Here is a 21847-nt window from a genome sequence, read left to right on the forward strand (position 1 = left end):
CTGTATCATATTGCTTGGATTTGTTCAAATCCCATTGTAATTTGTCCCTACTCTGCTGAATTTTAACTGACAAAATCCTGTTTGCAACGTCTTGGGGAAATAATTCTTGAATGAGATTCTGATTCCAATTTCTATCTTTAGTAAGTAGATCTTTAACTCTTGGAACCAACTCAGAAATAACCTGTCTATTTGGCATGTCAGAAATCATTAAAGGATACGGAGGAGGCAGCCAAGGATCCTCAAAGGTAATTTAGAAAGTACAAATAAAAATTTATTTTTATACTATTTTTTAATGTATTTTTAATATTTTGTCAATCATATAAAAGATATCTAAAAAAATCAATTAAAATAAATGACCAAATTAATTTTTCTCTTAATTTCTTAAGCAGACTTACCAAAACAAATGTATTTATATTTATAATTTTTTTGAATACATCTCCAAATATTTAATATATTTTGTGAAACTAAAATCATTTTGAAAATATCATTCCTTTTTTAAAAATTAGTTGAGAGACAAAATAATTTCCTATTAGAAAAACAATCATATCGAGGGTGTCAATTATTTCTACCACAACATCATCATTCAATGAAAGTATGCAATTAAATTTTCACCTCCTACTTTAAATCATTTCTCCTCTCTTTCAATTTTCGCGTGCTTCTCTTCTCTGCGGCGGCGCCATCTCCGTCGGTCGCCGTCGCATCTCCCCAACTCTGCTCTGTCGGCTGTGAGCTTGTGCTGCTGCTCCGCCGCCTTCGCCTCCGACTCTCTCTGCTTGAGTGCTAGTGCCTCTCCCACTCTTTGCATTCGCTTCGTCTCTCTTTCGCTTCTGCTTCTGGTGCGCCTCCTTCCTGCTTTTTTTATTTTTTATTTATTTTTTTGGTTACTTTACTCTTTTTGTTGAACAGTTTGTTATTATTGATTAATTAAGAGTTAATGGCTGCTGTTAAGTGAAATTCTGCTATCAATGCGGTGTTGTTGATGCTGTTGTTATTACTTATTGTTGATCAATTTGATTAAATAGCTAGATAAAATTGATGACCCCATTGTTGATCAAATTAGGTTAGCTTATTAATTTTTATGCAAGGCTGTTATGTTCAATCTTATTGATGGTCATTCATAATAAAACTTAATATTAGGTTTCTATTTGTTTTTGAATTTAGTACTTGAGATTTGTTTTCGGATTTATTTTATGAATGGTTAAAGAATACCTCTCGTCCACGAAGGTTTTGAGAAGTTTAATTTGTTTGAGAGAGTAAAGATGACAGGGTTGCTTATTTTACATTACATTGCAGGGAATTCATGAGCGCTGAAACTGTGTGCATGAATATCCAATTGGACAGAAAATGAGAAGACATTGTAGGCTTTGGTGGCCGAAGCAGCTCTTAACAGATCAAGAGTTGCCTTCACCCTGCAGAGTTTTGTTGGGTTGGTTTGTCACCTGTTCTCCTTTGACTTTTGACATTGTTGTGGCCTTTACTTGCAGTGAAGTCTTGCTTTCAAGTTCTAATCCTAGTCTTGAGGTATGGTAATTGATAATTGGAGGGTTGGGTTCAGAATCCTCTTTTATGCAGTTTAGAATGAAGAAAGTGAATTCAATTGTTGCAGCTATGACATGATTGATGCTTTTTGTGTTACAATTATTAACTGTGGAGGAAACCGAAAGTTTCCTTTTTTGTGATATTATTAAATATTAAGCTATAGTCATGATCATACATTAAGTATAGCGCTTAAATAGAAATGAAATTTCCCTCTTGGAATTATAGTAAATTTTATGCCAACATATTTGTTAAATCATTGGAAAGATGTATATATAGTCAAATGGGAAAATAAAACTATGTAGATGGACACCAATTTGTTTGTGAAATAATATATAGCATTTTAGTTTGTGTTTATCATGAAAGTATTGTTCCATCATCCATTACAGTAGACTGTGATGGTGAAGTCCAATTGGTATATCCACAATTGTTTCATAATTCATACTAGTTGTCTTTTTGTTGTTTATGGAAAATGTCTCAGGTAATGAAAATAATTAACAGCATGAACTGCTACTCTCTATCAGGATATCATTCATGATACACATGGGAGCATGCCTACAATGCTGGAGGATAAATCTGTCTTCTCTGTACTTGGTCTCTGCATTGTGGACCCTACTAGTAATGGCTTGATTGCTGAAGCAGAATATGACAAAAGAAAATTCTCTGATTCTGGCAACAATTTGGCAGAGGGATGTACAAGTTTATATAAAAAAAAGAATGAGTGTAGGAGCTGCAGTTCCCTCCAGCATGAATCATTGAGGAAAAGTAGCCAATCTTTTTTTGGAAAAAGTAATTGGGTCCTGCTAATGTTTGACTCTACTGAACAAAATGATGCAAGAAGTCGTGGGGTTCCAAGATTGCACCACATTCATTGGAATGGAGTAACTATGTCGGACTATGATGTTCACGTATGTAAGTCATTATTCCCTTCTACTTGTTGCCTTTCTGCAAGTAGTTGTCATTTGCGAAGACCTTTTTCTCCTATGACAAACAATTATATATGGTATTTTGACAATTTGTAGGTCATCGTTTATGAAACACCCTCTTATGGTGATCATCATTTCTCATTGGGCAATTTAGGTTCAAATGAGGAGGCAAAACCTTCCATTAAGAATCCCAAGTGGGTGAATGAGCTTCATAAAAAGCAGCAATTCGTTGAATTGGTAATGAAATTTAGCTGTTTCATTTTTTATTATGACGATTTTATGCTCTAGTTGCTACTTGCTAATGTGCCTTCCAAAATTTCTCCACAGGAGACAGTTATTATGGCAATTAATTGCACCACCGCTGCCAAAAGAATTTTTGAAACTCTTGCAGTCCCAAGGAGATCCTTGAGGCAGCTCTCCATATTTTCCATGTACACACTGCACTATTTATGTGCTATCTTCTGATCTTGACTCAAACTCTGATGACGTATCTTCTGATTTTTCAGGTTTTTAATTATCATAGGGCATCTGTTTTCCAAGTTTATTGCTTCATTTTCCACTGTGGTCTATATTTCTCTTCAGTTTTGCCAAGCACATGTAAAGTACAAATCAGAATCATGGATGCATATGACTTTAGCAAACATATTCAGGACTGCATGGATAAATATCCAAATAAAATGTTGTCAGATATTATATTGGCCAATCTTTCTTCAGGACAAAGATCTCAGGTAGTGTGAAGTTTTAGGCACTTTTTTGTGGCTTGTATAATTTGTGGCAGGTTTCCATTTTTGAAATATCAGGTTTTAGTCTTTTGATGAAGTCCATGTAACTTAGTTACTTGTTCAGGAAAACTTTGCTAGGGGCATTCAAGAAATCAAAATAGATTAAACTGGTTGAAGTGAATTAAACTATGATTTGTTTCAGACATTGAGTTTCTTTTCTGTGCATTTTACATAAATATGGGAGATTTGGTCTAACCATATTAACTCAGTTATATTGTATATAACCCTGATCTGATGTGTAATTGGAATAATAGGATATAGAATATTGATAGTAGGTGTATGGGATCCTATACTTAGAATTTTTCAATTTTTATTTTATAATTTTTGAGCTTCTAGCAATTTAGCGTTACTTGGTTAATTGTTTACCAAGTTGAGTTTTCCCGTAGATTTATTGAATTGAAGTTGAGATCGAATTGAGCAACACTATTCTATTGCGTCTCAGGCTGTTCCTGACTTTGTTCTTCCGTATTATGTTCCACATCAATATACTACAAACAGATTTTTTTGTACGTGACATATAAAACTGCCATTATTATCTTATATTGTTTATTTATAGTGCACTATTGCATTTTGGTTTTCTGTTGTTTTAAATTATTCTTGTCCTTGGACAGTGGCTCTTTAGTTTATTAAGATCTGATAAGGTATTATTAGGGCTTGAAACACGAATCAACCATGTTTCCATTCTCAGAATGAACCAAGCCTAAAAACACTGTTTGAAAATTCATGAGTTGGTTGTTATTATATTTGTCAGTTGGGAAGTATGGTTATTTTGCAATTGAGCCTCATCCCAAATTCCCAAACTGAACTTGACTAAGAATTACTTTGGTATTTGGTATGCTATATTTTTTAGTTCGTTTTAGGATGTTGATTTACCTCGTTTCTGTGTTCTTTGAGCTTACTTTGCCCATTAAACACATTCTTTTGACAATTGTAACTTAAAGTGTACCATCTGAAATATATTTATTTTTCTATTAAACTTTTTTGTTCTTTACCAGCTATTACTTTTTATTAATAATTTTGTTTTCTCCATGTTTAACACCATTATTTTGCATGCAAGGTCACGATCATGTGTTGAATATGCAGAGAAAGCTGCAATGCATAGGCATTCTATGTGGTCAACTTTATTTGTGGATATACTCCTGGGGAACTTGGTTGGATGGCCACTGTTACATAATTCAGAATCCATTTGTTTGTCAATTGTGAACTTCATCCATGGATTTTCTACATTTTTGCGATCCGGGTGTGTTTGGTTAATGGGGGACCCTGCAGGCTTCAAGTTGAATGCTGAGTTGGCTAATGTGCTGGGAATTTTTTCTTTGAATGCCATCCAAATATGGTCAACACTTTGGATATTTGTGGGGTTCATCACTAATTATATCATTCAAGGGCTTGCAATTTTGGGAATTATATGTGGTTTCACTGCTTTTGCTGCCATGATTATAGACATGATTGTGTTGGCAACTTTACATGTTTCAATTCTTCATCGGTTGATTTCGCTTGTGTATTCATCACAGATACAGGCACTAGCAGCCTTGTGGCGGATTTTCAGGTACCAAATGTTGTTCATTTTAAGATTATTAGCTAACTATATGGATGTGATTTGAATTTAATTGTTGAGCATTGTATTGCCTATGGTTTATGGATGGAACTTTCTGAAATTTGTATTTGACAATATAATTTGTTCACTTAGGAGGAAGTTCATTTTTTTTTTAGGGAAAAGGAAAAAAAAATAGACAGCCAGAGTTTTTGTCAGAATTTATCTTTTACATTTATTTGGCATTATTAAAAACCTTTAGATGAGGAAGTGAGTTCTACCACTGTCTAATCTGACCACTTCTATGTATTATGGTAAATCATTCTGTCTTGTAGTAGTTCTCTTTTCAATCAATTGCAAGGTGCACATACATACACTAAACAAATAAAAGTTATTGAGGTTGTCTCAAGCTTCATTTTTAATTTTTTCCTCTGGAGCATCATACTTTGATACGTACATTATCCTTAATATATAATAGCTATCCGGTGAGTTAGTGAGAGAATCAATTGTTGCTAGCTGTAAGGAAGTTGATGCATTTTGTAAATTCTAGTGAATATCACTAGATCCCTTTGTATTATGTCTGAGTGCCATCATATTTTCCGTATATCTCTATTTCTGTCCATCATTGTTTGGAAGAATAGTTGTTTTGCTTGCAAGCATACTTGCTCAACTTTTCTGACAGCATTGCTGATTATTTTGCAGTGGCCGAAAGTGGAATCCTCTTCGTCAGAGGTTGGATAGCTTTGACTACACTGTGAAGCAACATATTGTTGGATCTCTTTTATTTACACCACTTATACTTCTTTTACCAACTACTTCGGTTTTCTATATATTCTTTAGTATCACAGAGACAACCATTAACCTCATCTGTGTATTGATTGAAGTCATTATTTCGGTAATTCATGCTACACCTTATGTCAAGATACTTCTTTGGTTGGTGAGACCACAGAGATTCCCTTCTGGAATATGGTTTGAAATTTGTGGTTCTCGAAGTAATGTTTCTCCAGAGGATGGTGTTACTGATGAAATGAACTCATCCAAGGAATCAGTGCATCTGAAGGATTTCAATAGAAAAAAATCAAGTATCCTGGTTTCTTTCCTTCACAGCAACTATTTGAGCATAGGTGAGGTCTGAAGCTTGCACTTGCGGGATCCGAGCAATGCTTCTTTTGTGAAATTTTATGTGTGGCAATAGGTGGTTAATGTGTAAAATGTTGCATCAAAATGTTGCATCAAAATGTTAAGACTTGCTTTATTTACGTATGATGATATGTATTGGGGTAATTAGGCAGTTGTCATCTTCCTTTAGTTTTGAAGCAAGTTCCTCTCTTCAATACTTGCATACCTTGGTGAAAGCTTGCCCAATATAAGTTGGACACAGACTTCATCAACTATCTCTTGAAAAAAACCAAATCTTAAGGCTCAATTGAAATTTCAATTGTATAGGATTTTTATCTGTTAGTGGCTCTGATAGCTGTGACCTAGGAGCAGTAACACTTTGCATTATGTGACTTTTTTCCTATATACCATAAAACATTATTTGCTGACTTCAATTGATTGTGTTTCAGGAAAAGTAAGTTTGCCACATTACAGAAGTGTTTTGTTAGGGGTCTCTGGGTCATCCATCTACAAAGTAGCATATGGAATCGTCATTGGGAAAAGGTGAGAGAGATAATGGTGCTAACTTGCTTTACCATTTTCATGATTCGTTGCTCTCTTCCTGTTTTATCCAATTCTTTGTTTAACAACACCCTTTTTTCTATTTCCTCCGTTTATTCCTCTTTTTTACTCTCATTTGCCAGAATGCAATCTTTACGGGGAACCCTTCTTCCTTCGCCAATGCCGTGGATGTCCCTGCCTTACAAAGAGTATTGGTGCCTCTGTCATGACTCGCTTATCGCATGCTTCAGATGATGTCCTTTGATGGGGAAATTCTTTTGATTGAGTTATATAATTTTAGGGTGCAACTAGCTCAGTGGTTTAATTCAACTAACTTTTCTCCCATGATACCTCAGCCTAACTCTCACTCAGCATTCCATGTGTCCCAACTCTTGCAAGCTCCGCAATTTTCTTTTGCTTTCATGATACTGACAGGCTGGTGTGTGATTTAGAAAATAGCATTTGGAAAATTTTCAATGGTTTTTTGCTTATTTCTAATGCCTTAGCATGTGTGTTTCACTATTAGTATCATGGAACGGAAAGGGAACCGCTCACTGCTACTCCTTTTGAATTGATCCAAATTCATTGCTCTCTAACCTCTGCATTTTAAGTGGTCCTGTTATAGTTGGGGACGAGGTACCTAGTTTAAAGGCTATGCTATACTCTGCTATAATGTGATAATGAAAATATCCGAAGCAATTATTGGTACAAATTTTGTGAAGGGATCTGTTTTCTGTTCCTGGTGTACTTATGTCAGAGCGAAGCAGTAAAAAGCTGCCCATAAACTCCGTTTTGAGTACTGTATTTACAATTTCTTCCGAAGGATTTTTTTGCGAGGTAATTCTCTGGTGTCTTTTAATATCATGTCGATTTTGTCGAAATTGGTTTTGATATATGATTTTTGGAAAAATTGTTAATGTGAGGTCCATTAGTATATGTTAGGCAATTAATTTTCGGCATCGTAAACACCACGTGAATAAACAAGTTACTTAACCATGTGAGAAATATGAAGAATTCGGACTCTTAGTAAAAAGTTAGTGGGACGAAAATGTTAGCAAGTAACTTGAAGAGGAGTAGAGTATTACTCTATTGTTGGTTTACGCAATCAGCATCAACACATGAAGATGGGCACTGCATTTGTGGATTTTAGAATTCAATGTGGATTTGAGGATGGGCACTGCATTAGTTTTTGTAACTTTAATCTCGTAATCAACAATTAACGATAGTATATTAGTGAAGTTGTTAACTTGCATGTCATCTCTTTGGGTAGAGAAGTCTGACACATTTTGATTTGGTTATATGGTAACCACAGGGACATTGTGGCTTTTTGAGTTAACCGCACAAACTCTGCCAAATATAGACAAATGCAAAACTCACGAGAGCAATCCAACACAACAAACTGATACCTAACGCACATTCTTTATCACTGGTTGACATGGACGGCTAACTCCTCCAAATTAATTAATGACAGAAAAAAAATTTGAACTTCATTTAAGGGTTTATCGCTGGCCAATGGGTCGCTGCAAGCACAAAGCGAGACGAGTGAGCTATTATCCTATGCTTTTAAGATTCATTGGCTATTTATATTTTAATGTATGAACACAATTAGGAGGCAGTAATAAGTTAATATCGAGAAATAATTCTTGTTAGTTGTTACCCAGCTTGATACACGGAATTTAGAAAATAATTGACTATTAAATCTTAGTAAGTATAAGTGATGATAGGAATAATATTAAATAAGGAATTATACTATTGTAATAGCCTAATAGAGAAGGAAATTGTAAATTTTGGTGAACGCTTTTATATTATGAGTTTTGAGAGTCTAGCATCCGAAAAAGAATTCTATAAAGCTTTGTGCATGATAGAATGGGAAAAGATTGAAGGAGTGAAGTAGTAGAATCTAGAGCAAAGGACGGAAGAGTAAGGAGCGGTTAATTTCAGTTTGAGAGTTGTGACGGTTGTTAGTAACTTTTCACACACATTGTGGTTTGTGGAGAAGAATACAAATATAAATAAATAAAGAAAGAAAGAAACAAGTTCACGGGAATGGTAGAGTGCGTTATTGAGCATTATTGAGTATCGAGAAGGATTCCCCATGGCGCCTTGTTTTGTGTAAAAGGACAAAGCTTCAAACAAAGACCCATCCGAGATATGCCTATGGTGAATGCTTTGCCACTTCTTCTATCAGTTCGTTACTCTGATTGCGCCATTCGGAAAACCCACATGTGACTTCACATGTCATACTGCCACCTGTCCTTTTCATCCTAACCGCTCACATGAACTACTAATCCATATTATTATAACTAACAAAGTATCATTAAATGAATATGAAGAGACACGGTCGAAACTCAGGTGCAGTCGACTTCACGTGAAATTGTAACTGAGAGCCGTTAGATGATTTGATTGATTTGACTAAATTTTCATCCAACAACTCTCAGCTATCAACTTTACGTGAATATAGCAATCATTTATTAAACAGTAACCAACATTGATCCACCTTTCATGCATAACAAAAACAAAAAAGAAAAAAGAAAAAAAGAAGACGACAGAAACCTCATCTGCCTATAATTACACATACTCACAAGCTCTTGAAGACCACACCATATACACTTTTGAGATAACTTTTCATCACTCTTTTCTCTCTCTTAGTTTCTCTGTTGTGTGCTACTCTCCTCTCAGTGTTAGCAATGGCTACAACACTAACCATAGTTATGCTCTTCCTAGTTGCAATGCTGCTTCTTCCATTAAAAAACCATGTAAGCCAACATATATAACTTTTCATTTATACTCATTCCTATGTTTAATTAGTCTCAACATGATTTTTTGTCTCTTTAATCATGGTTTATTAATTATGTTAGTCACAATAATTGTGGTTATGATTTCAGGCTGAGATTATTGATGCTGCTACCACAGAGGCTCCAGCTCCGCAGCCTAACACTAACATAACCACTTCTAACCACTTCCCCATTAATGTGAGAGTTTCCAAATATTTTTGCTTTTTGTTTTGGAAAAATTCTGCATATATTTTTTTTCCATTATTTCAATTTTTAACCATGCATGTCAATTCTTTCTTTCATTATATATGTTAATTTGATGTGTTATTTTCTTGAGTTTCAGCATGGCATAACTGAAGGCAGTCTTAAACCAACAGGTAATAGTTAAGGACATAATAATATCTTTTCAAATTAAGAATTTATTAATGATAAGTAATTAATCAGAGTAGTACGTAGTCCTAAAAATTTTTCAATAATTAAAGTTTATTTTATTTAAATTAGAATTAAAAAAAAGTTAAATAAGTTTCTAACTTTTTAATTCTAAGACATATAAATCTTTAACTAATTGAAAATATAAAAACGTTTCTGACCTTTTAAAATACGGGATACTTAAGTCTCTTCATCTAATATACATGAACAAATCGATCCATCAGAGAGATTTAAATGTATCACGTTTTAAAAAATGAGAAACGCTTTTATATTTTTAATAATTAGTCGAAAATTTATTTGTTTTCGAGATAAAAAATCGGAGACATTTTTGTCGTTTACTCGAAATTTTGATGATGATGACTATGATGGAATAATTAAACTTAGTAAGATTTTGGTGGATGCAGAATGTGGACCACGTTGCACAACAAGGTGTTCAAAGACACAATACAAGAAGCCATGTTTGTTCTTCTGCCAAAAGTGTTGTGCAAAGTGCTTATGTGTGCCTCCTGGTACTTATGGCAACAAGCAAGTTTGCCCTTGCTACAACAATTGGAAGACCAAAAGGGGTGGACCAAAATGCCCTTAATTACAAACCTCATATTTCAATTTACTTTCTCTAATTCCCTATCTTCATCATAATCATGTCTTAGTTATTTAATTAGTTGCTTAATATTATTGTTAATTAATTGTTACTATCATTATTCCATGTATAATTCAGTATAAGCTAAGCATCATATGTAATTGTAATGTAACTGCTACAATGAAATGACCCAAATTTCATTATGTTTGTCCTTTTCTGCCTTAAAATTATGCCTCAAGTAATAAGCATTGAACTTGTAGTCAAATTTCTTAGTAGAAACAGATAAATGTACAAGGCACTAGGATACCACCAGCATCATAATAGACTAATATTCGTAGCAAACATTAAAATTAAAAATTGACTATGAAATAACTAAATTTGAATTATGAATTAGTTAAAATTGAAATTTTAAAGTGTTTTAAAAATCTTTGTTGTGAGCCTCAAGAGCAAAGTTGGTTCGTCCTTTGAACCTTTGTTGCTGATACTGGAGTTGGTGCCATGGATTATGGATACTATCTCAACCACCTCTTCATTGCTTCACAAATAAGTTCCTGAACTATGTATTAAACCACTTTTTCACCTTAGCCCATGACAACAATAAAGACGTCTCACGGCCCACAAATTCAGCCCAACAGAATACACAAATTAAATGATAATTTAGTCTTTATCTTATCTTATAGTTATCTTTATCTTTATCTCTATATCTTATCTTTATCTCTATATCTTATCTTTATTTACTTTTATCTTTCATAGGCCAATACTCTATATATACTTAATTTTACTTTCATAGTTTACAATTCATTCAATCAACAATCAATAAAATTTCTTCATCTTTTTCTTTCACAATTCTTTTATTTTCCTATTCTTTCACAATTTTATTATGGTATCAGAGCTCCTCTTGAGCTCTGCTGACATCCATAGATCAAGGAGAAATGGCACACCAGCAACTTCATCCGGAGTCTCTTTTGGACCTTTCGTCAGCCCAACACTTTTCTTTCATGGCACTTCCTTTCAATGAAAAAGCTCGTCCTTCAAACCAACTTGAGCTTCTGCCAAGTCCAACTACTCATTATCTTTGTTCCTTCAATACCTTTTCTACTGTTAACAATTCTTCAAATCGAGATTCATTCTTGAATACTTGGATCATTGATTCTGGTGCCACAGATCACATTGCATCAAATTTATCTTGGTTTATTTCTTACACACAAATTTCTCCTATTATTGTTCATTTACCAAATGGTTCTCGAACTACTGTTTCTTATAAAGGCATCGTTCAATTTTCACCATCCTTGGTTCTTCATGATGTTCTTTATTTACCTCATTTTAACTTTAATATTATCTCTGTTTCAAAAATTACTTCAGCACTCATATGTGAACTCACTTTTTCATCTTCTTCTTGCACTCTACAGAGCAACAATTTGGGGACAATTGATTTGGCCAGAATGAGAGAGGGATTATATGTCTTTGAACCCAATTTCGGTAAAAATTTATCCACTACACACTCCATAAATTCCATCCAATCTCCACCCATTACACCTTCCAATATATGGCATTTTCGTTTAGGACACCTTTCTGGGCAAAGACTTAATCATTTACATAAACAATTTCCTTTTATCTCTATGCATCATGATGAGGCTTGTGACATTTGTCATCTTTCTAAACAAAAGAAACTTTCATTTTCTCAAAGTTTTAACAAAGCCAATGCAAGTTTTGATTTATTACACTTTGATATTTGGGGTCCGTTTCGACAAAATTCTATTCATAATCATAAATATTTTTTACTATTGTTGATGATTTTAGCCGCTTTACATGGGTTACTTTATTAAAATCAAAAGGAGAAGTACAGAATCAAATAAAAAATTTTATTACTTTAATTGAAACACAATTCAACTCCAAAGTCAAAACTATTCGTTCCGATAATGGACCAGAATTTATTTTACCTGATTTTTATGCTTCAAAGGGCATTAGTCATCAACGTAGTTGTGTTAAAACTCCTCAACAAAATGGAAGGGTAGAACGCAAGCATCAACATATTTTGAACATAGCTCGTGCTCTTATGTTTCAATCTAATTTACCATCATCTTTTTGGTCTTATGCTGTTAGACATGCTGTTTATTTACTTAATAGAGTTCCATCATCCGCAATTAATTTTAAAACACCATTTGAGATTTTATTCAATCATCTACTAAATTATCATGACATTAAAGTTTTTGGATGCTTATGTTTTGTTTCTACCCAAATGGCAAATAGATCAAAATTTGATCCAAGAGCCAAAAAGGCTGTATTTATTGGCTTTCAATCTGGTTTTAAAGGGTATATTGTTTATGTTTATGTTTTAAAAGATCTTGCCCTTAGTCACAAAAAATGTCCAATTCCAGACACTCAGCCCAACATTGCCAAACACACCTTCTCAAAAACAAGATTCAGTTAGCCTTCCAGTTGAACCCTCACCTATACCCATTGACCCAACTCCACCTAGTTCTTTATTTTCTCCAACAACCTCTTCTTCTTCCTCATTATCGTTTCCTAACCAAGTTGAACCCATGACCACCGAATCACTTTCAACACTAGACATCAGTCCACCATCACCTTCTCATCCCCCGTCACCTTCTTCACCACCTGAGCAACCCCATCCTCGTCATTCCGACCGGCCTCACCGACCTCCAGCATATCTCTCTGATTACTTGTGTAATTCCTCTCTCATCTCTACAAATCAATCTCCCTCAAAGTGCAAGTATCCTTTATCTTCAGTCATGTCTTTTTCTCCTCTTTCATCTTCACATAAAAAGTTTCTTTTATCTCTACATTCTGACGTTGAGCCAAAGTCTTTTAAGGACGCCAATCAACACTCTAATTGGCGTAGTGCTATGAAAGATGAGTTGGATGCTCTTGAGCTGAACAAAACTTGGCGTCTTGTTGATTGCCCTGCAGGGGTTAAGCCGGTTGGCTGTAAATGGGTCTATCGCATCAAACGCAAGCCTGATGGTTCAGTTGATCGATATAAAGCACGCCTTGTGGCTAAAGGGTTCACTCAAACTGAAGGTGTTGATTTCTTGGAAACATTCTCCCCTGTTGTCAAGCCTACCACTATCAGATTAGTTTTGGCATTGGCCTATACATCAGTTGGATGTCAATAATGCTTTCTTACATGGGGATCTTTCTGAGGATGTTTATATGACTCTGCCACCCGGATTTATATCTCCTCAACCGAATCAATGCTGTAAGCTACTAAAGTCACTGTATGGTTTACGAAAATCTAGTCGTATGTGGTATGACAAACTTTCTCATCTTTTGCTATCTCATGGATATCAGCAGACCTCATCTGATTATAGTTTATTTGTCAAATTCATTGGTGATAAAATTTCTATCCTTTTAGTCTATGTTGACGACATTGTTCTCACTGGTAATTCCATTTCTGAACTTGCTGCCATTAAGTCTATTTTACATCAACACTTCCGAATTAAAGACTTGGGCCCATTAAAATATTTTTTGGGTATTGAAGTTGCTCAATCGGAGAAGGAAATTTGCTTATCTCAGAGAAAATATTGTCTTGATCTTTTGGATGATTCTGGTTTATTAGGTGCTAAACCTGCCTCTGTTCCAATGGATAGTACCACAAGACTATATCAAGACAAAAGTCCCTTGCTATCCGACCCTTTTGTATATCGTCGTTTGGTTGGCCGTCTTATCTATCTCACCACTACTCGACCGGACATCATGTATGCCACTCAACAATTAAGTCAATTCATGGCATCTCCTACTGAATCTCATCTTCAAGCTGCCAAGCATGTGTTACAATATCTGAAAACTAGTCCCAGCAAAGGACTTTTCTTTCCAAGGGAATCAGAAATTCAGCTTCTCGACTTTAGTGACTCTGATTGGGCCGGATGTCCTGACACTCGGCAATCTTTAACAGGTTATTGTTTCTTCTTAGGCAGTTCTTTACTCTCTTGGAAGACCAAGAAACAAACCACCGTTGCCCGCTCTTCCACGGAAGCAGAATATCGTGCACTTGCCAACACAACTTGTGAACTTCAATGGATACTAAATGTGTTACAATTTTTACGCATCTCTCCTATCCGCCCACCAGTTTTATATTGTGATAATCAGAGTGCTCTTCATATTGCTGCTAACCCGATTTTTCATGAACGGACCAAACATTTAGAGGTTGATTGTCACTTGGTTCGACAAAAAGCTCAAGCTGGAGTGATGAAACTTCTCCCAATTCCCTCTTCTGGGCAACTAGCTGACATCTTCACCAAGCCTTTGTCTCCTCAACCCTTCCATCTTAATCTGAATAAGCTTAGTGTTCTTGACATCTTTCATCCTCCAGCTTGCGGGGGCGTATTAAACCACTCTTCCACCTTAGCCCATGACAACAATAAAGACGTCTCACGGCCCACAAATTTAGCCCAACAGAATACACAAATTAAATGATAATTTAGTCTTTATCTTATCTTATAGTTATCTTTATCTTTATCTCTATATCTTATCTTTATTTACTTTTATCTTTCATAGGCCAATACTCTATATATATTTAATTTTACTTTCATAGTTTACAATTCATTCAATCAACAATCAATAAAATTTCTTCATCTTTTTCTTTCACAATTTTATTACTATGCTTATTATATTTTTCATTGAGTATTATATTTTTTCGAAATAGATGGGAAGGGATTTTTATAATTGTTTTTCTTTTTCCAATATTTTGTTACAAATAGCATTTAACATCAACATGACTATTCATAATAACAATAGTAACAAAGGAATTTAAATCATTGGAAATTTTGTATAGTAATCAATTTGTAGTGTATTTGGTGAGAAACCAAATATCATTGGATAGCTGACATGTGTTATCTCTAAATTCCTAAATGATGAATTTGATACGTTTTTCTTCTTCATCCTTATTAATTTTACCTATAATGACTTGAATATGGGAAGTAACAATAACTTAATTAATTTCTGTGTTGACTCTACACAAAGATGTGAATAATAAAACTTCTAAAATTATTGTCCAACATCCAATTAATTTTATCTTGAACATCAAATGGTGTGATGATATGAATAGTTACGTATTTATTAAATGATTTTTATCATTCATAGAGAAGTGAATAAAAACATAAATTAAAAAATATATTGGAAATAATAAATTTGATTAAGAAATACAAATAAAAAGAACATATTCAATTGAAAGTTTGATATTAATTCTAAAAAATTGGAAAAAAAAGACAAATTTTAAGAGCGTAACGAAAAAGAAGAGAGTAAAAGTAACTACTTGGTCCAATTTAAATTAATTTTTTAATTAAATCATTTGTATAAAATAAATTATTTTTTTTCAAACCAAATAATAATACATGTCAGCCATCCAGAAACAATTTCATGTGAAATTTCTGTCTCAATATTAAGTAATTCAATTTATTAATCAAGAGTCTTGGATTCGAATATTAAAAATAAAAAGGGAAAACTTCAATAGGAGGCCTCTGTTTCTTTGGAAGGGACTACATCAAGTTAAATAAGTGAATTTTTTGTAATGTGATTAATTAAATAAAAAAAAATAAAAAATTAAGTTATAGAAGCAAAGTAAATCACTTGGGTACAAAGTATAAACTCTTCCACACGACGAAGAAAACAATATTTCTTTTTTTTTTTTTTTGGACTCACTTAGAAATATCTTACCTATGCCCAACCTTTTTAAGGTATAAGAATAATAATTATAAAGCCCGAATTTTCATCTATTTTTTACTTTTATAGTTGAATTAAAATTTGGTTTTTGTCTTTGTTATATTTGATGAAGTCTTCATGAAGAGTGATCACAATTTTCTTTAATTTGGGTTCTCACCTTTATAGGGAAGAATGACAATAAATTAAACTAAGAAATCAATCCTTTGTATTAATTAAAATGAAATACAAAATATGAACTATGAAGAGCGATATTAATTATAAAGGTCAAAAGTCAAAACACTTCCCAGAAATAAATAAATGATAAGGTTAAATACAAATAATGTATGTTGATTTAAATTTTAATGAGTCATAACTACTCCTAAGTCCTAATCTCCTATTGACTTGTGAACTTCTTTAGTTCATAGTTTCACTAAATTTGTAACTTTAGGATCTGTGACAAAAAACAACTATAATTTTATTTTGTCTGTTTAATTCTAATTTAATTTGGTCTGTTTCACTACATACATAAGTCTATGACACCATCAAAATTTAGTAACATGGTTGACAATTTAAGGAAGCGTTTGTTTTTAGAAATTAAAATTGGGATTGAAAAACTAAGATTCAGTATTGTATTTGGTGATTAGAGACTAAAACTAAAGTTTTAGATTCAAAATACAAAATTTCAATCCTTTCAATACCTTTAAAGAATGAAGATATTGATGACTAAATTTTATAGAGACAGAGACTAAAACATTAATAATATTTTTTTTATTAATTGTTATAACAATTAATAAATACTAAATAAAACAAATTTTATCTGTTTTTGGCTAATTTCTTTTTATTACTAAATATTTCTATTTTTTAATAACTAAAAATATTTTAATAAGCAAATATTTTTGTTTTATCTTCATATTTATCTTAAAACAAAAAAATATTAAAATATAATTTAATTATGTATACTTTACACTAAACATAATATAAAAACTTAATTTAGTGTGAATCTCTAAATTTTAATCTCTCCATCTTTTTCAAACACACAGCCTAAGAAATTGAAACTTGGAAATGCTTGTGAGTGAGTGTAAAAGTGACAAAAAAAAAATTTAATGTCTTTTAAGTCTTAGTAACTGTTATTTTGCGATCACATGATATAGTTTTTCAGTTTTTCCATGAAAAGTATGCTTTCAAGTTTCCAATGAAAAATAAACTTCTAAACAACCACCAAAAGTAGTGATTCCTTTTTCTTGTCTAAGAGTAAGACTTTTGGTTTTGGAATGTGATATGTCTCACACATAAATCAACCAATTCCTCAAGTTTCTCATTGAGAATTCCAATCCCCACCACATGCATCCATACGCCAATAATTAGAATAAATAAGAAGGAAATATTTACTAACTAAATAATAATAATAATAATAATAATAATAATAATAATAATAATATAGAAATTCATATATAGTTATATTCACATAAAATTAATAATAAAAAATTATTAAATAATTTAATATATTTAATTAAATTATTATTTAATAATTTATAATTATTAATTTTATATAAAAATAATTATACGTAAATTTTTATCTATTATTATTATTAGTTTGATGTTGAAGTTATGGAATAAAAATTAAAATTATAAGGAAATAAAAGAAATAGTTTATTTATTTGAATAATCTAGGACAACACACATGTTGGGTGAGGTCCCAGCAAAATTATTCGATTATTTTTATGCATTATAATTGATAAGCAAAGACAGATACCGTGATAATTGGAAGGGTAGCTAGATTCTCCTTTCACTCGTTATTTAATTTCCATAAGATTGTTATGTTATGTTATGTTAGGTGGCACATTATAGACCGTTACTAATAACCATTAACCACCAACCACCCATCATGCCTCAAAAATAAAATAAAATAAACTGTGCTAGATTTTTTTTTTTTTTTTTTTTTACACTTCTTTTGATCTGTTCCATAATCAATTATGGTTGGTTTGAACTTTGAATTAGCAATTTAGTAAGGGAATTGGTAGCCCATATATTCAAATAGACAGAAAATTTATGCAATAATACTACTTTTCAACTTTATGTACTAATATATTGATTTTTATAATTCTTATGTCATTTCAATCTATATAAACAATAATAAACAAAATTTTGTAATTAATGTTTTGATAAGCGCATAAGATTATCGATTTCTCTTAGGTAAAGCATATTCTATCTTTATATTATTATTGTTGCGGTATATTACATTACACTATATTAGATGCTAATAATAATGTCTTTTCTAGAAAAGAATCTCACTCAATATATAAGACACTAATTAACAAATTAGTTTTCACACCGGGAAAATAAAATAAGGTAATTAATTTGATGGTTGAAAATTATCACCATGTGAAGCATGAGCTGCAAAGTACAGTAATATTGATGTAATTAATGACATCATCAAATTAACTAAGAAGACAAATAAAAGAATATTCGTGGCATATTCTGATTAGGCTCCAAAAAAGTGGCTTCTGCGTAACATGCACGCCATGAGACTCGGCATGTTCATGTGTTGAAGTCATAATAAGGTGACTATTCAATTCAATTGATTCACAAGTTGATCAAAATAATAATAATAGTAATAATATTTATTTTATGTTGAATTTGATTTTGATTTAAGAAAATGGACATTCCCTGAAGAAGTGTGGTGTCCGTAGCAAGCCAATCTTGACTTATATATATAATAAGTTATTGTATACAACATCGTTGACCTTATAGCTTAGACACTATTCAATATCAATAGTGTTACATATTCATCAATTTGATTTCAACGCAAACATATATCTCTTGGAAAAATCAAGTGTATCGAAAAACATGTGTTCTTAACTGTTGATTTCAATTAATATATATTATATATTTTTTTATAATTCAAATCAACAATTAAAATAATTGAAATACTGGTGTTTTTCGTACACTTAAAACTCTTCCTGTACTAAGTCTAAATAATGTGTATCCGATCCTAGACTTCGCTACTTATTACTTTAATTTGATATAAAGTAGTTATTAAAATGAAGGAATGAACCATATAACTCAACAATTTCATAATTCTTGATTGGCATGCTGGAATTGTATATAGAAGAAAGAATAACATAACAAGCTTCAATTTTATTGATGTTTTCCATTCTTATATTTATATGACCTTTCACGTGGTAGAAGCTCCTCAAATATGAATTAAAACCCAATACCAAAAAAGGGTTGGTTTGGAACTTGGAAGAAGACAACAACTTAAAGCTATGAAAACAAAAAAAAAAAAAAGAAAAGAAAAGAAAAGGGTGACAAGCTAAGTCCCTTAAATTAACAAGTTTACAAGATTATGGAAATTAACATGAAAAGGTCAATAATATATAATTCCTTAGGAAGAAAAAAAAAATTCAAAAACCTTCTGATCCCTCTTCTTGATCGATCCAATCCATCCAAGAAAGTGGGGTGTTCTTGAATTTGTTGTCGACAAGAATTGGTTGTTGTTGTTGTTGTTGTTGTTTGTTGTTGTTGTTATGATGAAGAAGGAGAGTAGTAGTAGAAGGGGTAGCCTTGACCAAGCTCCTAGGTTGTTGTTGTTGGTTGTGGTGATCCTCAGCGTTGGCGGTGATGTCGCCTCCGGTCGGGGTTTGGAGGGGAAGAACGGTGGGCTTGGCGACAGCCGGAGATGAAGGCTTTGGGTAGAAGAGATCGGTTGGGAAGAAGTTATATTGTTGAAGGCCAGCCATAGAAACAGAGAAAATAAAGTGTTGTTTAATTTTGAGAGTATCTAACTTTCTTTACAACTAAGTGCTTATGTTGCCACTTGTATTTATAGCCACACTTCAACACACCCCTTTTGATTCTCTTTAGCCTAACTTTTTCATAGAAATATTTTTAGTCAAATTATTATTTTAAAAAATAGATTTAATTGTCCTCCAGTCAAGTTTAATAATAATTAGTTATTTTTATTAGAGTAAATAACAAATAAATCTCTAATTTTTTATTTCGAAAACAAATAAATTTTTCGACTAATTAAAAATACAAAACGGCCTTCACTTTCTAAAACACAAGATATCTAAGTCTTTTCAAAAAATCGATTTGTCTTTATCATTCTAAACGGAAGGACTTAAGTGTCTCGTATTTTAAAAAGTTAGATATATTTTTGTATTTTTAATTAGTCAAAAATTTATGTGTTTTTAAATTAAAAAATTAAGTACCTATTTATTTTTTTTCTTTTTATTAAATTTAAATCGTTTGACACCTATATCATATCCTATTATATCTATAAAAATTACAAAAATACTACATATACATAAAATACTAATCAACAAATTAATTATTATATATTTTATATAAATAACTAATTTAATGATTTTTTTTATATACATATAAGATAGTTGATACATCATGTCAAAATAAATTAAGTTAGATCATTCAATAATAAATAAAAGTGGATCAACTCGATGTTGAATGCAAGAGTAAATAATTTTAATATTAAAATGTAACCCTTTTTTTTATTATTTTAAATTACGTTTTGCACTTACGGGGTTGTGGTGGCTTGAGAACCAAGGGAGCATTTGCCTTGGAGAAGGGGCAGCTATGAATATATTATTATAATAAAATTTAGAGAGGAGAATAAATAGGTTCTTAGTTTATTGGGTTTGTTAAATTTAACAGAAAAATCAAACACAATTTTTATTGTACTAATTTTATTAATACGGATACATATGCGAAATTTGTTTAAAAATATGACAAATTAAACCGAAGAATCGGTATATCTAAATTTTTAAAAATTTAAAAAATTAAATATATTTTTACAGACCCAAAAATCAAGTATCAATGTGTTTTTTTTTTTTTTTTTATTTCGTCACACGTTAGTATTGTTCTGTGCTGCTTCGTCGATGTTTACAATTTTAAGGCGTGTGTTTGTTCGTTTTTTTCTCACTGTTTCTTTATTGTTAGATTACTGCAATTTTTAATTTGCAAAACAAAATGCTACAATGTCACACATCAATCATTTCACTTGCATTGCTTCTACCCTTTTTCCAAATATTCTTTGATCCTGCTTTGTGCTATTTTTTGTTAATGATCTCTGCTTACAGCTTTTTAAATTTTATTTAACTAGTAGTACTTTAAATACATTACTTAAATATATGAAAAGTAATTAACTAAGCTAAATGTATTGAACAATTTGGTCAAATGCTGATTTATTATATTAGTTCTTATCATATTTTTATTTTGGGTCAAATTATCATAAATTTTTCTTGGTCTTAAAAAAATTATAAAAATTTTAAGCATACCAAAGAAAGATACCAGATTCGAGAGTGCCCTAGAATTGTAAATATTTTAAAATTTAAAATGGAGTCACCATTTGATGATATGATACCCACTTCGAGTTGCATTAATTGTTCTTTTTTTTGGACGAAGATATTTCATTAATATGTGGAATAGGAGTTGCCAATTGTTCAGAATATGGGCCACAAGTCACATCGCTTGGCCCACCAAGTCGGTTAATGGCCCATTAAGCACACTATTCTTCCAATTTTCGTGGGACACATACCCCTTCCGTTGACCAAAAAATGAAGAACTCCTCAAATATAAGTGTATACTGTATAGCAACATAAACTTGGTTCATCACCGTTGACAAAAAAAAAGTCGTAAATTTATTTAGCATATATTCACTTATTTATGAATTTTTATAATTCTTTGAGCGTACCTAAATAATAATCTCTTATAATTTGTACCCATACAAAATTATTCCACTGCCACTCACTAATTTGATGGTTTCTCCTATTTAAATCCATAGTTATATACATCCTACAAATACCTTTATTTGTATTGCTATGTATTTGCTTTTAGATTTAATTTGTATCTCCTATCAATACAAAAATAATTTACTCAAACATTAAATTATATGTTACCCCATCAATAAAAATAACTGCATTTCAAATTTATTATTTACAAAGACATAA

The 21847-nt window shown here is 31.9% G+C and overlaps 2 protein-coding genes across 4 annotated transcripts; both read left to right on the top strand.

Moving 5' to 3' along the window:
- Positions 1 to 548: 548 nt before the first annotated feature.
- On the top strand, positions 549 to 7182 carry LOC107645527 (N-acetylglucosaminyl transferase component family protein / Gpi1 family protein). 3 transcript variants are annotated; one of them, XM_016349575.3, is made up of 10 exons: positions 549 to 836; positions 1294 to 1521; positions 2061 to 2444; positions 2559 to 2699; positions 2790 to 2893; positions 2969 to 3190; positions 4302 to 4793; positions 5481 to 5902; positions 6347 to 6440; positions 6581 to 7182. In XM_016349575.3, exons 2-10 carry the CDS (start codon positions 1345 to 1347, stop codon positions 6690 to 6692), a joined length of 2148 nt encoding a protein of 715 aa, XP_016205061.1. In that variant the 5' UTR covers positions 549 to 836; positions 1294 to 1344; the 3' UTR covers positions 6693 to 7182. The 3 variants fall into 3 exon arrangements, with proteins under 3 accessions (XP_016205061.1, XP_016205063.1, XP_016205064.1); XM_016349577.3 differs by having other exon boundaries at positions 595 to 836; positions 2061 to 2448; positions 2617 to 2699; XM_016349578.3 differs by lacking the exon at positions 549 to 836 and having other exon boundaries at positions 1299 to 1426.
- A 1849-nt stretch (positions 7183 to 9031) lies between these two features.
- On the top strand, positions 9032 to 10423 carry LOC107647930 (gibberellin-regulated protein 6). Its single transcript, XM_016351980.3, has 4 exons — positions 9032 to 9193; positions 9323 to 9409; positions 9555 to 9588; positions 10045 to 10423. Exons 1-4 carry the CDS (start codon positions 9125 to 9127, stop codon positions 10224 to 10226), a joined length of 372 nt encoding a protein of 123 aa, XP_016207466.1. The 5' UTR covers positions 9032 to 9124; the 3' UTR covers positions 10227 to 10423.
- The last annotated feature ends 11424 nt before the right edge of the window (positions 10424 to 21847 follow it).

This window comes from Arachis ipaensis, chromosome B6 (genome assembly GCF_059453495.1).
Source record: "Arachis ipaensis isolate K30076 ecotype BB chromosome B6, ASM5945349v1, whole genome shotgun sequence".
Classification (NCBI taxonomy): Eukaryota; Viridiplantae; Streptophyta; class Magnoliopsida; order Fabales; family Fabaceae; genus Arachis; species Arachis ipaensis.